Below are 21517 nucleotides of genomic sequence, written 5' to 3'. Positions count from 1 at the left end.
GTGAGGAAGGGACCACATGTCCATTTTACAGATGAGGAGACTGAGGCTCAAGAAAGGTCAAAAAACTTGCTCAGGGTTACTCAGCTTTACGTGGCAGGATTGGATTCGAATCCAAGTCTTCTGTCTTTAAACCCATGTCCAAGATTTCTTCAATTACTCCACAATAGGTTTTCTAATATTTTGGGCCAGATAACGTGGGCGGCTTTGGTGTGGGGTGCTGGAATTGCAGGATGTTTAGCAGCACCCCTGGCATCTACCCACTAGGTGCCAGTAGCACCCCACCCTTGTAGTGACAACTAAGATTGTCTCCTAATATTGCCGGTGTCTCTCTGAGGGTAAAGTAACCTATGGGTGACAACCACTGACCTACAGCCAACACATAAATGGGGAGAAATTTCACAATACATGTTCTGCAAATTTTGTAGTCTTTGGAGATGATTTCAGAATAAATAGCTGATTTTTCACCTGTAGGCCATCTATGAAATGAAGGAACTAGATAAAATGCTGATCTCTTCCAGCTCCTTAAGAAAATCGTCATCGCTCCTTAAGAAAATTAATAATTCCATAATAACATCTGGTATACAGTATGTATTTAAATTTCCCTCAGTTGCCAAAGAAAATCTTCCAAAGCTGTTTTTTGTGTGTGTGTGTTTTTTCCCCCATGTAGGATCCAATCTAGATTCCTAAATTGATTTCAGTTGCTGCGTGTATCTCTTTGGTCTCTTTTAGTCTAGTACAGGGGTCAACAAACTATGGCCCAGGGGCCATATCTGGCCTATCACCTGCTTTTGTAAATAGGCTTTTGCTGGAACACAACCATGCTCTATGGTTTATGTACCTGGTAGTTACTCTGCCCTTTGAAAGTTGAGTAGCTGCAACAGAGACTGTAGGCTCCCGAAGGCTAAAATATTTACTACCAGGCCCTTTGGAGAAAAAGTTGACTGATCTATGACCTAGAACTATCCTCTTGCTTTTATTTTTAATATAATACTGACTGTTCAAAGAGTCCTGGACAATTGCTTATAGAAAACCTCTTCTCTTAGATTGGTCTGATTATATACATTTACACGTTAAATGTATTGAAATTTCACATTCGGTATATAGCTATTTAAAAATATAGAGTGTTTATGACATTATCAGTGTTCCACAGGGCAGCATTAATAACTTTTTATGCATCAAAATTGTAAATGAAATTGAAAGGCAAACAACAAATTGGAAAATAATTACCATTCCAGGATCTTGTTTCTTTCCAGACTTTATTTTTCAGGAAGGAGAAAAAAAAAAGTCATGTCTGACATACAGTAGATAGTTTTAGTTATAAATGGAGGTAAAACCCTTACTGATCAAGTTTCTATGTCATTTAAGCAGAGAAACTAGTAGGAAAACCACGGGCCTCCTTTAGAAAACTACAACATGTAATTTCAAATACGTGCACCAGAGTGTACAGGAATTCAGATATATACACAAGTGTCAACACTCTGAACGCCAGGCCATGTGCCTAGAAATATGCCTGATATACAGACAGTGCTAAATAAATGTTCATGGGATAAATGAATGAATGAATACCATTCCTTTACACAGCTGGGCAGGGCAGCCTGTCATGAAAACATTCACATCTATTTATTAAATAACGATGATGATGATTTTTGTATAACAAGCATATACATCATAGTAGAGGCTTGGCCCGTTATTGTTCCATTGGGAGCTCATGCATGTTCATTGAAATAGGATTCAGTTAGCTTGGAACGTGATCTTAACGACAAGAATACAGTATGTACATTTGTTTATGCATGTGGTTATATATGGAAAGTGTCCAGCCTCTCCTTCCGGGTAACCTAGATCAGACTCTAATGAATAATAGTAGCTTCTCCCCCTATGCTTTGGACACAGCATGTCTATTCTACTAATGACATAGACATCATGTCACTTAAGTGAAAACATAAATCATAATGAAAGAAAGCACTGCTCACTGATTTTGTCAGTTACATAATATGGCGGTGGCTGTGTATAGTATATAATTCCTCACCACTTCCCTATAATGTCATCTAACCTGTATAAAAAAAATTGTAACTCCCCTAAACCACAATAGACATTTTGCAATAATCTTTAGGAAAAAAGTTAACAGTCATTTACTCTAGCACAGCTCACATATACGGCACTTGAAGAGTGAGCTGTGGGTGAGAAAAAAGGCTGAAGGTTTAAAGAGTTCCCGGTTGGTTCTTGAGCAGTGGATCTTTTTCCCGGCTTCCAGGGAAGAACGTGACCTTCACATGGTTGAGAAAAACATTCAGGCCTTGGCCTCTGGTCCCGGTCCTGTTTCCTATCTGTTTGTATTCCTTGTGTTTTCTGAAAGCAATGTGTTAGACGGATTAAAAAAAGATCTCCAGATGGAATACGTTACTTTCTACAATCTTTTACATACTCCGTGCAAAGGGCAAACAACAAACTGATTAATTCCATTTAACCTAATATAGGGCTTTAAAGAAGCTGATGTCTTATGAAAATATATTTATTTTCTCTTCTTTATGCAAAAAATGTGCCTGTTTACTATAATTTGAGATTAGGTGTTAAATATTAAGCTGAGACAATTTTGTGAAGTTACTGACATCTGGTAGTGTTTTTAGGATTTAAAGAAACCACAGTAAAATCAACAGGCTGGTTTGGTATTCATCATTCAATGGAAGATTTTCCTTCCCTCACACAAAATGGTTAAAAGCCAAAAAGGGGACATGGCCCATTTGTGCAGTATATTGTTATTTAATTTTGACAATACACTATAGTGATTTAAAGTGTTAGAACCAGCAACTTACTTGTACACCAAGAGGGCGATCACAGTGACAAATATGGCCAAGCAGACAACAGAGACCAGGGCACCATTTGCCATTCTTAGAGGGGAGCCTGCATCTTAAAGCAGAAGAAAGACCGTATTAGTGCTATCTTCCAACTAGAGGACATGCGGCTTGTAATGTAATTAAATAAATGAGGGAGGGAGCTTTCAGAAGATACATGGCGCCCTCTGGGCTTTCAGTAATCTTTTCCATTAAATAATACACAGTCTTTGGGTCAGTTTATCTTCCATTTAGAGAACGAGTTAGCATGTCTGGAACACTGTGTTAAGGGCTCAGGAGAGAGATGTCATATCCTGGAGATACCTGCTCAGGTCTCAGCTGACCCAGCAGCACCCACGTGGTGCAGTGATAGTCCCGCCCACTCCTCTAGCCTCATCTACTACTTACCGTCCAACTGTGCTAAAAATCCTGGGAGTTGCCCATCCTCCCTCTCCTCTTTCAAATCTCCACGCCTTCTGCCAGGACTGTCCTTCCCCCAGCTCATCTCAAGTGCCCACCCCTTTGGGACACCTCCCAGACATTCATGAGACAGTGGGTCACCCCTTCCTTCCTCACTACTCTACTTGCCTCTCTTCGTCTGCCTCAATCACATAGTATTGCAGTTACTTCTTTACACATATTTCTCTCCTACTAGATTGTGAGAACCACGAAGCAAGGATTATGTCTTCCTCTGTACTCCTGGAACCCAGCAAATCAATGAGTCTTATCTCTACCGCCAAAGTCCAACTGGAATTTATTTTTCCTTCATCTCCTCCGCCACCACTGCAATCCCAGCCCCCAGTCCTGGGCACAGAGTCGATGATGAATATTTGTTGAAAGAATTACGGATGCTTCCTGCCTGTTCATTGAATCAATGAATAAAATAATGAATTTTTATTCATTACCCCATTTCAGCTAAAAGTCTATGGGTTCGAACAATGAGCTACGTCGGAAGTTCTGACTCTGAAATCCGAGTCATCAAGTTACAGTGGTCACTGGATTAAAAGCTCTCCTTCTGAGCTTCCTTTATTTGGATTTTGAAAATGGCTCGGGTCACCCCTCAAGTTATGACTCACTACAAGAAGAATTAAAGGAGCACACATATCTAAACATCTAATCCAGATAAGAGACCAGCAGTTTGCCAGCAGCAAGGGAAGCTTCACAGAACAGGTGTCGACTCCAAAGGCACTTCTAAAAAAATCTGTAGCAGCACAAGAGCAATAGCGCAGCAGCTCTGGGAGGTGACAGCTTGAAGTTCCAAGCTCACCTGGATACAGAGGCAACACCTGCCTTCTTCCGCTCGGGAGCCTTTCATCCCAGGCACGCCCTCCAGGAAGCAGGGGACTTTAGTATTCTTGTTTTGTTGTTTTTAAATCTACACCTTGGATCTTACCAACAAGAAGCCCTCGTCCAAATAATTATAGGTGTGATGACTTAAGCTTTTCTTTCAATGAGGTTAAAGCTGCCTTTTTTCTTGTTAGCAGGTAACTATATATATTTAAGTACATTTTACCTTATGAAGTCCAAAACAGTTATCTGTGAATTAGTTATCAGACTGTACCTGTCCATCCTCAAATTAAGGAGCAAACTAAGTGCTGTAATGTGTGTACAGTTTAATCTCTCCCTTCCATTCCACATGTAGCACTCCTCCTAAGAGATAAAGCAGTAACTCACAACAAAGTTGGTTATAAGTGAAATCCACTTAGGGTCACCAGGTCCTGTCCTGATTTTGAGGATGGGGAACATTGGAAGCCACAGTAAATGAAAATTTCTCAAGAAAATTTTTTAGTCCACTTTGTTAACATTTTACCTCTGCAAGCATCAGGAGGGTAAAGATTAGTTTTTCTGGTGAACATCTGAGGATAGGTAAGTTGGTTTGGTACAGTCTCGGTGTAATGCTTGGTAGAATATGGGAAGGGACAGAGAGGACACACAGCAAGCCAGGGGCCCCCTTGGTTTCTCACTTCTCTTCTTGGCTTCATACCTTTGCCTGGGTGGATTCTAATGACTACAGGATACCAGCCTCCCCTTTGTTATAGTTTAATTGGACAACAGTGTTATTTTTGATGTTGGGCTTTATCCTTCCCCCTCGAGATATGAGTCTATTTGAACATGTCGTGATTATATCCTGTTATTACTGCTCCCTGATCACAGCTGAGTTTTTTGATCAAAAGGCTTTTCTTTGGCCATTATTTCACGCGGTCTCTCTCTCGCTCTCATCCCTTCCCTAAGTAGATTTGCTGTTGGATTTTAATGCCAGTTCTCAAATCCACATTAACAATAGGTCAATGAATTTTTGCCCTGAAATAAAGTTAAACATTGGTAACAAACCTCGGAATAGCTTTCGTGTTGAACACGACACCCTTGATCTGCATTATGAAATGCTTGTACAATCACCTCTGAGCAAAGGTGAGCAAAACTCACCTCTGCCTGGGATGGAGACGAGGGTGCTCGTGAGGACCAGACTGGTGTCATCACCCAGAGTGAGGTTCATACAGTAGGTCCCAGACCCGTTGAAGGCTCGTCTCACCGTCAGCAAGCACCTGTCGCCCATGTCCACATCCACGGGGTTGCAGACTGCGTTCTGGGCGATCTGGCAGGTGGGGTCAGAAATTATGGTGCAGACCTCTGTGGGAATGCTGAGGGCATGGATGGCACCGGGCAGGAGAGAGAAGAGTGCAGTTGTTTTAAAGGGAAAATCATTACATTTCTATAAAGTTAAATTCCACCTTATTTTTACACAAACCATAGAACGTGGAATAGTTGCATATCATTTACCCTTAAACAAGCCAGGTGTGAGCTACTGTGACAGCTGTATCCTCCAGAAGGTGAGGCCCTGGAGGTGGAGGGGGAAGAAATGCTGTTCCCCCAAGGCAACAGCCTCTTGGAAATGGTGCGAAGCCCAAGTCATTCCCTCTACCTTTTGGCTCCCTAGAATGGCCAGAGATGCAGATGGCTCAGCTGTGAGGCAAAGGTGTTACTGAATGCCAGAGCTGGCCCTGCCTGGGTCCCTGAGACATGCAACAACAGCAGCGATGATGGCCGATCATGCAGTATTTACTGTGCGCAGGGCACTGGCTTTAGATATATGACGTGGTCTTGTCCATTCCTCTTAATGATTTCATGAGGAAAGTATTATATTACCCAGAGTAGCAGTGGACAAACCAGCTTGGGGAGGGGAAATAATTGGCCCAAGGTCACACAAGCGAGTAGAGGTGAAGCTGGGACTTCAACAAAAGATGTTTGACAACTGTCCTTGTAACCACTAGGCTGCCTGGCCACGCATTACTGTCAGAGCCACTGTTTCACTTCTGAGTAGACTTCCTGGTATAATCAGTAGAGCTACTGAGTAGCTCTGATGTGGTCTGAGGAGGGAATGGGGTGATTGGAGGGCACACCCTGGCCTCTTGCAACGGTCTCACTCCTTTTTCACTCAGTTTTTCTCTAGTTTCTGTCATCCTCATTTGTCACTCCTCTCCCCAAGCTGAATAACATCTTAGTTACCCTTTTTGACCAAATAAGGCCACATTTTTTATACCTTCCCATGCTCTTAACTAATTTATACATCTACATACACATATATTTTAATGACTTGATTTACATATACGTGAATCAGTTAATTCATTAACATATTTAATTAGTTAATTGATATGGGACATATATTAATTAATATATATTTAGTCTATTATATACAGTTATAACTAAACCATCGGAAGTCAAATTAGCTAATGCATTCGAAGAGCTTCGTAAATTATACAGAGAGGCAGAATTATCAGGCATTGCCATTAATTAATGCCAGGACACAGCCATTCCACATTGGCCTCCTGCCACTCCAGAGAAGCCTCAGGGAGCTTAAGAGCGGGGTTCTGGGCCAGACCTTGTCCTATGAATTGTGCTCTGCTGGGTACCCACTGCTTATGGGGGCAAGCTCTCTAATCACCGTGGCCCCATCTGTAAAATGGGGAGAGTGATAGGATTGTGTGAGGATTTAATATGAGGACAGAGGTAAAATGTTAAGAACATAGGAAGTGTTCAATCAAAAATTGTTATTCAACTCCATCAACAATTAAAGGGAATGAGCATTGCTCAACTCTAGCACAACAAATGCATGCTTGAGAGTGCCTGGTAGGGTCCTTCCTTGTCCTGGCTCACTAGTGAACCCGGAATTTAAATCAACTCAGAAGGGGAGCCTGGGGTCCTCACTTGACCCATTCCTCTGACAGAAGATGTACTCACGGCCCTTGGCAGGTCACGACAAAATCCATCAGGGAGTCGGCAGGCTGTGGCATGGGCATCTGAACGTCTGTCATCTGAATGATGTTAACCTCTAGAATTCCCTCTAACAAAACAACCCCCAGAGAAAAACACATCAAAATACAGTGGAAACCAAACCAAATCAAACCACACCTTACCAAACCAGAAGGCCAAACAAAATGTACACGGCCTTCTTGCCACACAGAAACACACCCGATCTGCAAATCTATCCCCTAGCATCGGATACATGTCCATGCAGCATTTTCAAAGCCAAACTGAACTGTTCTTCAACCCAGCTCGTTATTTCTGGAGCCTGTGTATGTATTAGAAGGCAGCACTCCCTCTGGGCAGAAGTTTCAGGAAAAGGTGCCCCTGCGGGGATGCAGCCCCCAGGCTCAGGCCTTGGCCAGCTTCTCTTGGCAGAGGTGGCTCCGCCCCAGAGGGCACAGCATGAGTTTTAGCCCCCATCTCAGAACCAGGGTGCACAGCAAGGCTCCAGCCCCCACCTGTCTTCTCTTTGGGGCACCTCTGGGCTGTGCCTAAGACACAGCCAGCCAGCTATGGTAGTCCTGTTCATGCCTGCTTCTTACACACCACAAGTGTGACTGTGAAGTCGGCTAGGGGAAGAAAGTGGAAGTCGTGGGAACTTGTTACTGGCCTTCCTTCAAGGCACATTGATTCAGATTCCTGGGATGCACAGGGTGGGGGGTCCAGTCCGGGTAGGCTCATTAGTATGTGAGCCTCACGGAGGGCTCATTTCCATCAGGATGTCTAAGGAAGGCCGGAATAGGCAAGTGGGAATCTAGAAACGCGGAGTTCTTGCTCATGCACGTGCACCTTGCACAGACAGCGGGTGCCCCGCTCCCCACCCCCACCCCTTCAGAGCCAGCAAAGTGGGCGGGTGGCCCATGGTAGATTCTAACCCCTTTCCCCTGCTGGTCTTACCTACAATTGTGATAGTGGCTTTAAAGTAACCGTATCTGGTGATCTGGCAGTCTTCACCAGGTATCTCCCTTAGCTCCAGGGGGTCGTCACCAGCAAGTACTGGACAGTTTGAATAGCAAGATTTTAGATTAGTTGCTGGGAATATAAAAGCTGTACATCTAAACATCTTTCTACCCACTTTTAGGAAAACATCAGGAATCCTATGCTATTAAACTGCTGCAAAAATTTGAACTGAATGAACAAAGACCTCACTTTGCTCCCCTTTTTCAAGTCATGGGCTGACTCTTATAATCACCTTGGATCCCATTACTTATTTCCACCCATCCCCCTTCTCCAACTCTCACAGTTGCTATAAAGCATTTTGGGGTTAATTATGGTTGATTTAACATCATTAGATAAAGACAGACAGCTTCCCTTCACTATAAAACTTAACTCATAAGGTTACGACCTTATGTCTTATGGTCTAACCTATGGAAAATAATAACAGAAATTTAAAATACCCTTTCATTGACTTAAAACACATTTTAAATGTTATTATATAAACAGGTTCTAAGAAAAATAAGCTACCTGAGTAAAAATACAATTCAAAATAGACTAGCATTAAGTAACCTGACATTAAGCCCGTTACCATTCAGGAATTTCTGGACAATTCTAGACATTATAGGCATCTGTAATTTATTTTGAATTTTACACCTGGTCTCCTTATTTGTAAGGAAGACCATCAATGCTTGTAGATAAAGAAATTGATTCTCCTACAGAAATACCACAACAAAGCTACATGTTTATAGCTGTTCAGTTCAGCTATATTTGTAATTGGAATTAGGATTAACCTAATCATCCATCAATAAGAGAATGGTTAAGTAAATTACAGTTTATATATAGTATGGAATGCTATGTAGCCATAGAATAAAGTGAGTTAGATTTGCCTGCACTGATCAATAGAAAGTCGTCTGTGATATGTAAGTGAAAAAAAGAAAATTATAGAACAATATATAGAGCATGAACCTACATACATAAAAATCAAAACAATAAACCCTATGTGTAATTATAAAATATGTTTCAAAATGCATAGAAAAATGATCTAGGAAGAAACCCTCCCAACTATTAACAGGATTTAATTCTTGTGAGGAGAGTGTGAATAGGAACTTTCACTTTAATTCTAAATTTCTTTATGGGAGTTTTCACTAAGGAACATGCAATTAATTTTGTAATTTAAAACATTTCGAAAAAGAATGAATCAAAATCAGTAATAAATTATAGTGTCTCGATTTATATATTCTTGACTTCACAAGAACTCATTTTATTAATAACACACTATGATGACAGTTTATTATTTATAACTAACAGGTTTTGGCAAAAACAATTGCGGCAAGTCTGAACGTCATGAGGGAGAGTTCCCTCTGGGCTTGGTTATGGCACCCTCTTGTGACCGCTGAGAGGATGCCAGCCTAGAATCATTCCCAAGACCCTAGGGTGCTAAGACGACTTACAGCTTTGTGGGGAAGGATGGGGAACCAGATGGAAGCTAACACTTCCCAAAGTAGACTCTTAAGAACTTCTTGAATGTCTTCATATACTATTACCAGATAGTGGGATTTAATTAACTATGGCTTATATCCAGAACAATTTTAATGTCTAAAGTCTTTCCCGCTTGCTGGCCAAGAAATATTCTCAAGGTGCATTCTCTTGGGGCCATTTAGGAAGTGCTCTTAAGGTTTGCTGTGTTTTCATGGGACATTAGATGGATGTAGGCAAGGCAGAGAGGAGAGTGAAAGTGGGGAGAAAAGTGGGAGGAGGGGAAGGAAAGTACAATGGCCTGAATGTTTATAAGGAGTCTTCTCAGAGAGACAAAAAATGGTAGACAAAGAGAAATGTGATGGGCTAGAAGGGGGAAAGCATCTGTATACATAATAAGGGCCGGTAACAATGAGGAAGGTCAAAGAGCTGTGTACAAGTCACCAAATTCAACTCGCAAAAGTGACTTTAAACATATTGTTCTTTCTTCCGTATTCTAACAGCTTACAATGGTGATAAATTGGCTTTTAAAATCAACCGGTACAGAATAGAATCATTGCAGAGTCTGTATACAATTGTTTTAACTAGGGATCTAATAACATAATCGACATGAATTTTTTTTAGAGGTTAAAGACCACCTACCCCGCCAAAGATCACCCAGAAAACACTTACGTGAAGAAGGGGTGGGTTTTGGAGGTCTGCGTGAAGGTGAAGGACAAGGTCCAGGCGCTGCAGCTTGCACAGTAAGGTTAAGGCTGAAGTTTCCATCGAGCACATACAAGTGATTCAAAGTGTGGTTGTTGGAAACAATCAGACCAGTATTATCCCCAAAGTTCCATTTGTAGTAAATGGCAGACTCATTGAGGAAATGGCTGGGATCGTGAATCAGGACATTGAACGTGATGGGGAGGTCCCTGAGGAACGTGTGGTCAGATGAATTGCGATCATTCGTCTGGGACATATTCACAGACATAGGAATCTGATCTAAAAGTTATACACAAAAACAAAAACAAAAAAGCATGATTGCTTGATTTTAAATGGATGACTTCAGAAATGTTTTCAGGCGAAAAATTTCAATTAAGGAGAATTCAGCATCATTTTTCCTTTTCCTCTGCAAGTTTTCTAGAGTTTCCCTAAGTTATTTGGGAAAACCGAGAAAATTCATCACTAGATATAAGCCTGAGAAGCAGTCCAGATAAATTGGAACCTAACCCAGAACACTTGGCTCTCTTTCTTAACCTAGTAACCTCGCCAGAACTAAGTGCTTCATCCAGCTAATTTAGAGTTCACACCACTCACCTGTTACCACGTACACAGCTTTTGCTTTTGTGATGGGAACATGTGTCCATCGGTGTCTTCTATAGACAGTTACTTCCATGATTTGAGGGCCAAGTGTCACATTGGCTGTGTTTATTGAAACTCTCTCTGAACATCGTCCCAGTTTCTGGAAATACTGACCTTTGAGAGATTGGAAATATTTAGGTATTGGTTACATTACATGATCATTACAGGAAGTAGTTTCTTAAAGACTGGCGACTGCCATTTATAGTTTGCTCTGGGGAAGGAAAACCAGGATGAGAGTGTGGGTCTGGCTGCTTCTGAAAGGAACATGGTGCTCATTTTTATGTAAAACTTTATAAAACAAACCCACAGTTAAACATATTTGCATATCGTTGAACAGAGTTGTTTAGTGAGATAATACAATCGTTACTTTGTAAGTAAATAATTTTTATAAGTAATCTGGTACTTGAAATACATATAGTTCCCACATAAAATACATTGAGTGTAATGATGAGCTGTCCAATGGAGCTTAACAAATTTATTCAAAAATCTACCTTATTTTTATAACAATATTACTATTTCAGCTATATTATTAAGCAGCTTTTTCTTTTTTTAGGGGACCAGAATCCTCTACTTTAGAATAGTACGTGTATATAAATATGCAATAAGTGATGAAAGCTATGGTGGGTGTAAAAAAGAGCCGAGTGGTTTCATACACACATTTCTAAGACACCCTTGGCCATTCTTTTGCTTTCTCCAACCCTGACCTAAATTGAACTGCCACTGTCCAGCTAGTGAAAGGAATTCCTCTCCTTCAGGGCTCAAGGATTTTTCTAATCCTATTGAGGCACGGGGATAGACGTGTCATTGGAACAACAGGTATTGTGCGATGGATGCCTGTGAGATGCAGATGTTTAAAGGCCATGTTTGTCACACGGTAAAAGTCATGTGACCTGGTAAAAAAGTCACATGGTAAAAATACATTAGTCTTTTAAGGGGTGTGTAATTTGAAATCCCCCTTTACTTTGAAATGTAGACGCAGTTCTGTTGGAGGTTGTAGGAGGGAAGAGGTATCTCTCGGAGTTAGTTTCAAGTGAGAAAAAGGTTAATTCTGACACTGATAGATGACAGAGGCAATGCTTAATTGAGGGAGAATATCAGTTAGATCTGAGACCTCAGCAGAAGATGGAACTTCAAAATAGTCTTGTTATAAAAACAGAGCAATTTCCAGCTGAAAGCTGATTTTAAATAGTTAAGTTAATGGATGTTAACAAGACCAAAAAGAGTCTGGAGTGTTAGTGAGCATAAGTAACTCCATGCAAACTGTCAGGTCAAAGAAATCATGACATTTGGTGAGTTGACTGACAAGCCCGTGAAGGCATTGCAAAACGCCAGCTTTAAAGCAACTGATTGAAATAGATGGGCATAATATTTGAATATATTTTGTACTTCGTTCAGTTGGAATGTATTATTAGTATTTTCTTTGGCTTGTAAATAAGTTAATGGGAGAAAGAGAAGCTCTCTCTAATTTACAGAGAAAAACATTGAGAAATTTGGAGGCTGCACAATTGGTAGCAGTTTTCAAATCCTCAGAGCCAGGTGGTACCTGGTGACATTTTAAATTAATAACGTAGCAGCTTTGCTATTAATAACCTAAATTTGCTCCTCCTAAAAATAATCACTTCACCAGCAATAAAGCAAAGTGGATACCATTTGTGGTTAAAAAAAGAAAAAGAAGGTAGGTTATATCAAAGAAGAATAGTGGCTAGATTATGCTATTTCTACACAATTGAATATTATGCAAACTGCCAGGAATATTATGCAAACAGTCAAATGTTCATGATATTAAGAAAAAAAAATCTCCATGTACATTATAATCCTAAACAAGAAATACTAGCAAGGAAAACACCACCAGGTTAACAGTGATAATCTCTGATGTTAATTATGGACGACTTCTTCATTTTACTTTTCTGAACTTTCCAAATTTCCTAAAAAGAACATGTTTCTTTAATTCTTTAAAATTCATTTGACAATATGAAAATTAAAGACTAAATCAACTGATGCCCATCTGAATGCCATTCAAATAAATAAATATTAATATTTTTCATATTACTATTATAGACAGAAAAGATTGAGTAGTTTTGTTCTAAAACAGAAAGATGGAGCTGTTTTTTTTCCCTCCTTTTAATTTTTTGTTGTCCCGGAGATTTGACAAGGCTAACCCTCCCCTTCCATTCCAGTTAAGGAAAGTAGAAAAGCTAACAGATTAACTGTTATTAAACTCTCAGTGTTATAATTCTCAATTTCAGAATAAGAAAAGAGGAAAAATTTTTAACTTTAAGGAAAGGTAACGAAAAAGCTAATAAGGATAGTAAAAGTCCAACCAAGTGTGTGAAACACATATACGAAATTCCATTTCCTCCATCCATGGTGGTGAGGGAAAGGCCTTCCGTCGGGGAACACATTGTGATGGCTTTGGTTGGGGCCACTTTCCCAGTCATCATCCTCTGTCCATGCTGTCCAGTTGTAAACATGTGGGTCAGGAGATGGACCTGTATCTAAACAGAGAAACAAGCCCTGTCATCTGGATTCAGAATGCACAATGCCCATCATTGAACCAAATACTTTTCCATATTTTTTAATAACTAGTTTAAATATAGTGGGACAACTAAAACCCTAATGGTCAGAATTCATTCAATGGTACATTGATGACCTGTGCATTTTTCTGAATATATCTTACATTTCAATAAGTTTTATAGAAAACAATTATTCATGAAAATTCAATCTAGAGATATCACTTACTATATTTTATCTTCATATTGGGTCTCCAGATCACAACTATATTCAAACCAAACTCAAGGATACTTTATCGTTTTATTTGGATACACTCTATTTGCAGCTTTTTTTCCTGACTCATTGGACATCATGACTTTCCACTCCTAAAGGCTTCAGCACACATCTTCTAAGAATAAGGGTATTCTTCTATGTAAACACAACATCAGCACCCCTACCACAGTAATCAAGGGTCACATACTACATTTGGCTTTTTTGTTTCAGAAAGAAAGGTAGGGAGAAGGGGAGGTAGAGAGAGGGGAGAGAGGGGGAGAGAGAGAGGGAGAGAGAGGGAGAGAGAGGGAAGGAGAGGGGGGAGAGAGACATACACAGAAAGAGATAAGGAGGGAGGGAAGGAAAGAGGAAGGGAGAGAGAGAGAGAGAGAGAAAGAGAAGAGCAAATATGGCAAAACGTTTCAATTGTTGAATCTAGGTAGAGGATATTTGGTACTTAATGTACCCTTCTTTCTACTTTTCTGTTGATATGACATTTTCCATTTTAAACAAGTCATGACTAATAACTTTTCACCTAGAACAACCTCATCACCCTCTTGATTGTTGCTGTTGTTGTTTTTCTTTTTACGTCACTGACATTTATGAAGAGCTTTTTTATTGATCAATCGATTACAGCCATAGTATTTTGTATTCTTAAATTGACCCAAACAGGGCCAGTGGGGGAGCGCCTCCAAGCTGGCTTCTGTGTCCTTAGGACACGTTCCCATGAGTCTTGGAGCACTTCCTTGTTTTCTGGCACAATAAGATGTCCCAGGCTCACCTGATACTTTTCATGCCCTACACCTGGAATCTGTCATTTCTTCAAAGATCCCTAGTTCCGTTTAGTGGTGATAGATATTTTATTAACATTTTCAGAAGTCTCAAGGACTCTTTCATATAAAAAATGCTCAGAAGGCTAGACTGTCATTTGAAACATTTCTAAGAATCAGCTTTTTTAGAAAAAAAGAGAAAAATGCTACAGAATATTAAATACAACACCTTTTAACTGTCAAGCCCTTTCCATATAGAATCTAATGTTTTCCTCATAGGAAGATGAGGAACGCACTCATTGACAATTTAATAGAAGTTCTAAATAATAAAATCAGATAAGTGTATTTAATAGCCTTGTCACTGCTTAAATAATCTTGGTAATTAGCTTGGAGTTTTTGAGAATGTATGATTCCAACAAGATAATTTCCCTTTATGTATTGTGTTCATTTGTGTTCTTTAACATGTACAAAGAGTTTCCTGCTTTAATTAAGAGCAAAACAAATCCAGAATATATATATTTTAGCATTTGTGCTAGTCACACAGCATTTGCTTAAGAAATACTTGCCGGCAGAAATTAATATGATCAGCAAACACCTGTCAAACTGGCTATTTTTTGAGTAGCCAAAAGAATTCTGAGTACTAAAATCAAAATCTGAGAGTCAACAAGGCATTCTCTGTCCAATCGACTGGCCACTAAAACAAAGCTGAGTATGACAATATAGCTTCTGAAAAGGGTCCCAAGCAGTGCAGAACCACCAGTTTGCTGAAGTGGCATTGGCTAATGTGGATGGTGACCAAGGGACTGGATGGAAGCACACACTCACCCTCGCTGTCATCCAGTTCGAGGAGAGGGTGACATGGGATGACAGCAGCATCTTGCACTTACAGAAGTACCTGTGAGCATTGAGGTTTCTGAGATGGGTCTCCAGTAGTTCAGGAGAACTACTACCATATCCAGTGGCTTGGAGAACTAGGGAGTTCCGTGATGTGAATAACATTCCTTACCATTTCTGCAGTTCTTCTCATAGACTGTGTTGCCATCAGCATCTTCCTTTTGGCCTCTGGGGAACACCAGCTTCACCATAAATGTTACATTCGAGCCCACCAGTGCTGGAGAGTCACTGGTCAGAACCACTCTCATATTGCCTTCTGGAACAGAGAAAAGTGGAGGGACCATGCATCTCTCCTTCCTTTCACTGATGAAGTGAAGTTAAATCCACTTCAAAGGATCAACCAGAGGATCCTTAGGCCTCTTTACGATGCAGTCATTTATTTTCTGGATTCCTAACTTTTGCTTTCAGAGTACAACCTTCTAGAAGATGAATAAAAAGAGAAGTCAGATCATTTAAAGAATTCTCTCAACACAGAAAGAACATTTACTTAAATTTTTAAAATCTGCTCAATTGGCTCGAGGAGACAAGTAATAAAGGTTTGTATTTTTTAATCTCAACACTGTCGATTGAAGAAGTCATTCATTCATGTGAATGAAAATATACTCACTTTCCGACAAACCACACTTGAGATGGTTAAAAACTGCTCTGGAGTCTCAGACCTTCTGAAGATGACCATTCACACATTAGTTAAATAGGTTTGAGGCTAAACTTGCTCACCAAAATCTTCGAAGAACTACAAACTTGTAAAGTCTTAGATCAAACTGGTGTGTGTGTGTGTGTGTGTGTGTGTGTGTCTTAGAAAGCGATATGTTGAGATAAAGGAAAAATTGCCAAATCCATGTGCCTGCCACTTGGTAACTAATGTCATTCACAGAAGAAACATAAGTCATGTGATCCACAAGTCTAGAATCTCTGAGACTAACTTTAGTAGGAAATGACAGTTGTTTGGGTTGAATCTTTTTTGGGGGAGTGAGGGGTTGAATCTTTTGACTTACCTTTCCAGGAGTTTTTCCACCTCGGGTCTCCTCTTTTCCATACTGGATAGAGTCTTTCATTCCAGTCATTTTCATCTGAAGACCAACCACTTAATTGGTTGTACTCCCTTATATAATCAGAAGTTCTTTCATTGCTCAGTGCTTCATGAAATCCTATGACAGTATTTGAAAAACAAATTATTTTGTCTACTCCATTCCTCATTTGGGATTTAACCTAACAATGGTTAAAGCTCCTTTGCATTTCATAAGTTGGAAAGCACATACGTATTACTTCCAATATGTCTAGCAAGTAATATTTTAAAATATTTACTGGAAATATCTTTACTACAAGTATTCAGACCCTATCTCTTTATGTACCATCAATGAATCAAGGAAAAATTTTCCAAGTCAGTATTTCTTAACCATCAGCTTGTTTCTTAATATGTATCCTCTGAATATTTGGATTTGATACAATATCATTAGGAAAACACTGATGCCAATGATCTTCAGACCAGTTTTTGCATCTCTTCCCATTCTGAACTGTGCACTTGGCTAAAGGAATGCTAGTCTCAGGAATGCTTCCAGGATCCCGAGAGATGCATACTGGAGAGCCCGCTATTGAACAATCTATTTTTTCTGTTGGCCCAGCATATGGTAAATGTTCCATGTGCAGGATTGTAGTCTACAGTTGTTGGGTACAGTGTTTTGTTTTGTTTTTAATGTCTTTATGTCAGGCTGGTTGATAGAGGTTTTTTGTTTTGTTTTTTGAGACTTCTACGTTCCTATTGTTTTTCTGTTTCTGTATTTTAATTACTGAGAGAGGGATGTTGAAATCTTCAACTACAATTATGGATTGGCCAATTTGTCAGTTTATTCTTTCAGTTCGGTCAATTTTTGCTTTATATATTTTGGAGTTCTGTTTAGAATTTTTAAGTGTTCTTCATGAGTTGATCCTTTTATCATTAAGAACTGACCTCTATCTCTGGTAATACTCTTTGTTCAGAGAGTACCTTGCTATTAATCCTTAGTGTTTAATTGGCACATCTTTTTCCATTCTTGTACTTTTTAAAAAAAATGAAATTTATTGGGGTGACAATGGTCAGTAAAATTACATAGGTTTCAAGTGTGCATTTCTATAATATATCATGTGTATAATTGCATTGTGTGTTCACCACCTGGAGTCAGTTCTGCTTCCTTCACCATATATTTGACCCTCTTCTACCATCTCCCCTCCTCCCTTACTCTCTGGTAACCACTAAACTGCTGTCTGTGTCTGGGAGTTTTTGTTTCTTTGTTTTGTTCCTTTGTTGCTTTCAGTTTTATATCCCACATATGAATAAAGTCATGTGGTTCTCAGCTTTTTCTGTCGGACTTATTTTGCTTAGCATAATAATCTCAAGATCCATCCATGTTGTCGCAAACGACAGTATTTCATCTTTTCTTATGGTAGAGTAGTTAGTATTCTATTGTGTATATATACCATATCTTCTTCATCCAATTAATCTATCGAGGGACACTTTGGTTGTTTCCATGTCTTGGCCACTGTAAATAATGCTGCAGTGGACATCAGAGGACGTGTATCTTTATGGGTAGATGTTTTCTGATTTTTGGGGGTATATACCCAGGAGAGGGATTGCTATATACATTTTTATATTTGAAGTGAGTTTCCGGTAAACAGCATATTGCTGGTTTTTAAAAAACTACTCTACTTTTTATTTGGTATGTTTAGGTAATTTTCCTTAGATTTTATTTTGGAAATGGTAGGGTAATGATGTGATGCCTGGAGCTGCAACAGCCATATTTAACCATGAGGGCACCAATCTGAGGAAGCAAGGATTTCAAAGATTTCAGAATAGAAGGATAAAACAAACCCAATAGTAAGCAGACTTTAAAAGTCTGTGTGTGTGGTGGGGATGAATGGAATCACTCCCAGTACCGCTGTGGCTTTTCCCTCTGCACTTTGGCCTCCCTGCTCCCTCCACCAGCAGAGAGGTGGCTGCTCTGCTTAACCACTTTGTCAATACCTCTCCTTCCTCCTTTCTACCAGGGCTATGATTTGAAAGTGGCAAGGAATTGCTTAGTGTTTGAGACACTGCTAAATCCTACCCATCCTTATTTTTTTCTGGCCAGAATCTTTGCTCTAGGGCAAGGTGAAATCGGAACGTCTGGGTTTTGTTTACATTGCCTAATGGGCTGGGACTCCTCTCAGACTGACAGCAAAATTCAACTTCAGGCTAATCTATTTTACTGAGCAGTGCAAAGAGGTACTGGTGGAAAGAAGGCTACAATTAGGCTCAGAGGCCTCATATTGGCCTGTCAGTTCTCCCATCCTCCATCTGCCAGGACAGCAGACTATAGAGGAGTCTCTCCTGGCAGGTTCATTGTCGTAAGAAAATTGCTACCATGTCTGTCTCCCCCTCTAAGCACCTTTTGTTAGCTGATCTCACAAGAACCCCATTACTCAGTTGCAAAGAAGGAAATGAAAGCTCAGTGGAGCTAAGTCACTTGCGGCCCTGCCCCACCGCTGGCAGGGAACCCGGTTTGTCCAACTGCAGGAAGGACATCCGTCTGCAGGGAAGCCACCTTCTTCCTCTCACCTGCTATGGGGTCTGGGGCGAGTTACTCGCCTTCTCGGTGGCCTGTTTCCTGGTCTGGGAAACGGGATCATCACAGTGCCAGCCTCCTCAGTCTGTCCCCAAGTCACGTGAGCCAAACCCAGGCCAGCGGCTCTCCCAGACCTGGCAGCTCCCTTGTCAAAGACACCAGGACTTTTCTCGGCCCCAGTTGCAAGAGATGGAGGGGCGGCGTCTTCCAGGACCCGCACTTCCCAAGCCTCCAGCCTCAGCTGCTTGGAGAACTAGCTGTGCCTCCACCTCCTCCCACGTGCCGCGTCCCTCTCCCCCCATTGCCCCCATCGTTGGGTCCCGCGGCCCCTGGCCTCCCCCACCCCAACCTGGGCCTCTCCAGCTTCGGGGAAACCTCCCTCCCTGGCCCTGCGGGGCTACCAGCAATTCCCCGCTCTTTCTCTGTACACCCAGCAGTCCCATCCCATCCCACTCCGCAAGGACAACCTACTCATAGGACACTTCTCTCCCGCCAGGAGGAGTGAAGTGATGCTTCCAGGGGCCCCTCCCGCCATGCGTTCACGGTCCTTCTCTCTCAGAGCTGGGCCAGCAGGTGAAAAGCAAAACCTGGGCTTTAGTTTCCTCACCTGTTGAATAGGGGAAGGGTCATCTGCTCCACAAAGGTGTTGTGGGGAATTACCTGAGTGATGAAGGGAAGCAGTCCCCATAGAGGCTACACATGGTGGGCACGAGGTGGATGCTGGTCCCTTCTCAGCGTCTCCCTCTCCCAGGCCCCTTTGCCTCCCCCCAGTTGCCTGGCAGGATCAGGACCCCTGGAATTTTCATCCAGTGAATGTCACTACTCTTTTGGAGTGAGGTGCAGTGGACCTTCTGGGTGATGTATAATTCACTTCCTCTCCCACTCCACACTAACTCTGCCTCACGGATGGGGGCTACCATCGCCACCCACCCTCTGGACTTGACAAGTGGCCACACATGGCCCAGTGGCTAAAATTCTGGCTTTGCAATCTAATCACAAGAGGAGCTTTTTAAATAGGGATACTCCCACCCCACCTCCGAAGATTCTGATTCCACTGATCTGGGCATCAGCATTGTTAAATAGTCCCCAGTCTCTACTGTAACTAGAATAGAGACCTGGGGCTTCCGTTCTACTCTCAGTAACCCTGCTATAGCGGCTGCAAGTTCCTGCAGGTCTGGAAAGAAATATCAGCAGAATTTTAGCAACAGCTTCTGGGTTGGGATTATTAGAGAGCCTGTCTCCAGATTTGGGGCCCCAGTCTATGTGAGCTCTCTACCTTACTGGATAGAAACCAAAGTGTAGTGGGAAGCATTGCTTCGTTCTCAGGCCAGAGACGATTCCCCTCACACTGCCACCCGCCCACTGTCTGGCAAGACAGTGGGCAGCAATTGCGATGGAAAAAAAGCTCCCTAAGAGAGAGGCTGCGCAGTTATTACTTTCCAAGAGCCTGGCAAGGAGTGGAGCTGGAGGCATTTTACTGGAGTTCCAACATTCCCAACAGTTTCCAGAAGAAAAAAACAAGTGAGCCTGAAAGCTTCCTGAGGCGTTCCATGAAGCCCTGCCTCTGGCTCAGACAACAGTACTTCAGACAACACAGCTTCAGCCAATAGCCAGAGAACGGGTTAAACACCGCAACTGGGTTACTTACGTTTGGCGGCGTCTGGTGGCAATCTTGCAGCCAGAAGCAGAAATCCCAGGAAATAGTAGAGATACCCCATGTTGTAGCCTCACAGACCCAGCAATCAAGGTTTAACTGTTAGCTCCGCTGGTTCCATCCACTAAGAACAAGGGTGCTTTTCTGGCCTCTACCACGCCCCACTCCCTATTTTTAATTAAATATGGGCCTCAGGCTGATCATGTGATGGTATTAGGGCAGCATTGCCTGATCTGGTCTCTTGAGTTCAACCTCTTACAACTCATGTGCTTCTGACTCACTCGCTCTTAGCATCTGTTTATTCACATTTCAGATGCACGCTGTTTCAATGCTGTGATTCCACATTTCTAGTTAAAGAAATTTCGAGTGAACTTCCTTTCTATTGGACCCTCTATTCATATCCTTCACCAAGTAAAATTTCAATGTGCACCCTTATGGAGCATCACCTTGCAGCCATCCCTTTACTGATTCACTCACTAGCTCATGTTGAAATGACACAGTTCTGCTCCTTTTGCTGTGATTTAGATGACCAGCTCCTCCCAGGGCTAGCTCCTGCTTGTACAGACCCTTCCCCCAAGAGGAGACAAAGCTGGGGGAGGTATCTCTTCAATACCTTGGAATTGTGGATTGCATATATGCATAATAACATAGGTTGTGCCCGAAGGTGCTTTGAAACAGCTGCACGGGCCTCCGGTAGTGGAGAAATTTACCCCACAGCACATTTAGGATAGCTGTGCAATTCCACGTAATTTTTGGAACAGCCCTGCATAATTTTTGGTAACTGCTCTCAAAGCGTTTATGTGTTGTATCACATTGGGCCAATTGCAGAGAACATACAGCCCATTTATTTCGTGTTACAGAAAGCAAGCCTTCGATGGCAAAACAAGCTTCCCTGGAACATGAATTTTATACCATCAAGTCATTTCTAGTTACAGAATGTGCAGAACATGTGGCAACATGAACACTTTACTG

General features: G+C 41.4%; 1 protein-coding gene across 1 annotated transcript; it reads right to left on the bottom strand.

Moving 5' to 3' along the window:
• Positions 1 to 1237: 1237 nt before the first annotated feature.
• Positions 1238 to 20704, bottom strand: GPNMB (glycoprotein nmb). Its single transcript, XM_019727640.2, has 11 exons — positions 20540 to 20704; positions 16309 to 16461; positions 15426 to 15569; positions 13208 to 13381; positions 10842 to 11000; positions 10215 to 10526; positions 8028 to 8126; positions 7065 to 7167; positions 5253 to 5467; positions 2811 to 2904; positions 1238 to 2346 (listed from the first exon to the last, which is right to left on the bottom strand). The coding sequence occupies exons 1-11, from the start codon at positions 20607 to 20609 to the stop codon at positions 2199 to 2201; spliced, it is 1671 nt and encodes a 556-aa protein (XP_019583199.2). The 5' UTR covers positions 20610 to 20704; the 3' UTR covers positions 1238 to 2198.
• Between the last annotated feature and the right edge of the window lie 813 nt (positions 20705 to 21517).

This window comes from Rhinolophus sinicus, linkage group LG09, assembly GCF_036562045.2.
Source record: "Rhinolophus sinicus isolate RSC01 linkage group LG09, ASM3656204v1, whole genome shotgun sequence".
Taxonomy (NCBI): Eukaryota; Metazoa; Chordata; class Mammalia; order Chiroptera; family Rhinolophidae; genus Rhinolophus; species Rhinolophus sinicus.
Note: the sequence above shows the minus strand (reverse complement) of the source record. Positions and strands in the feature narration are given on the sequence as shown.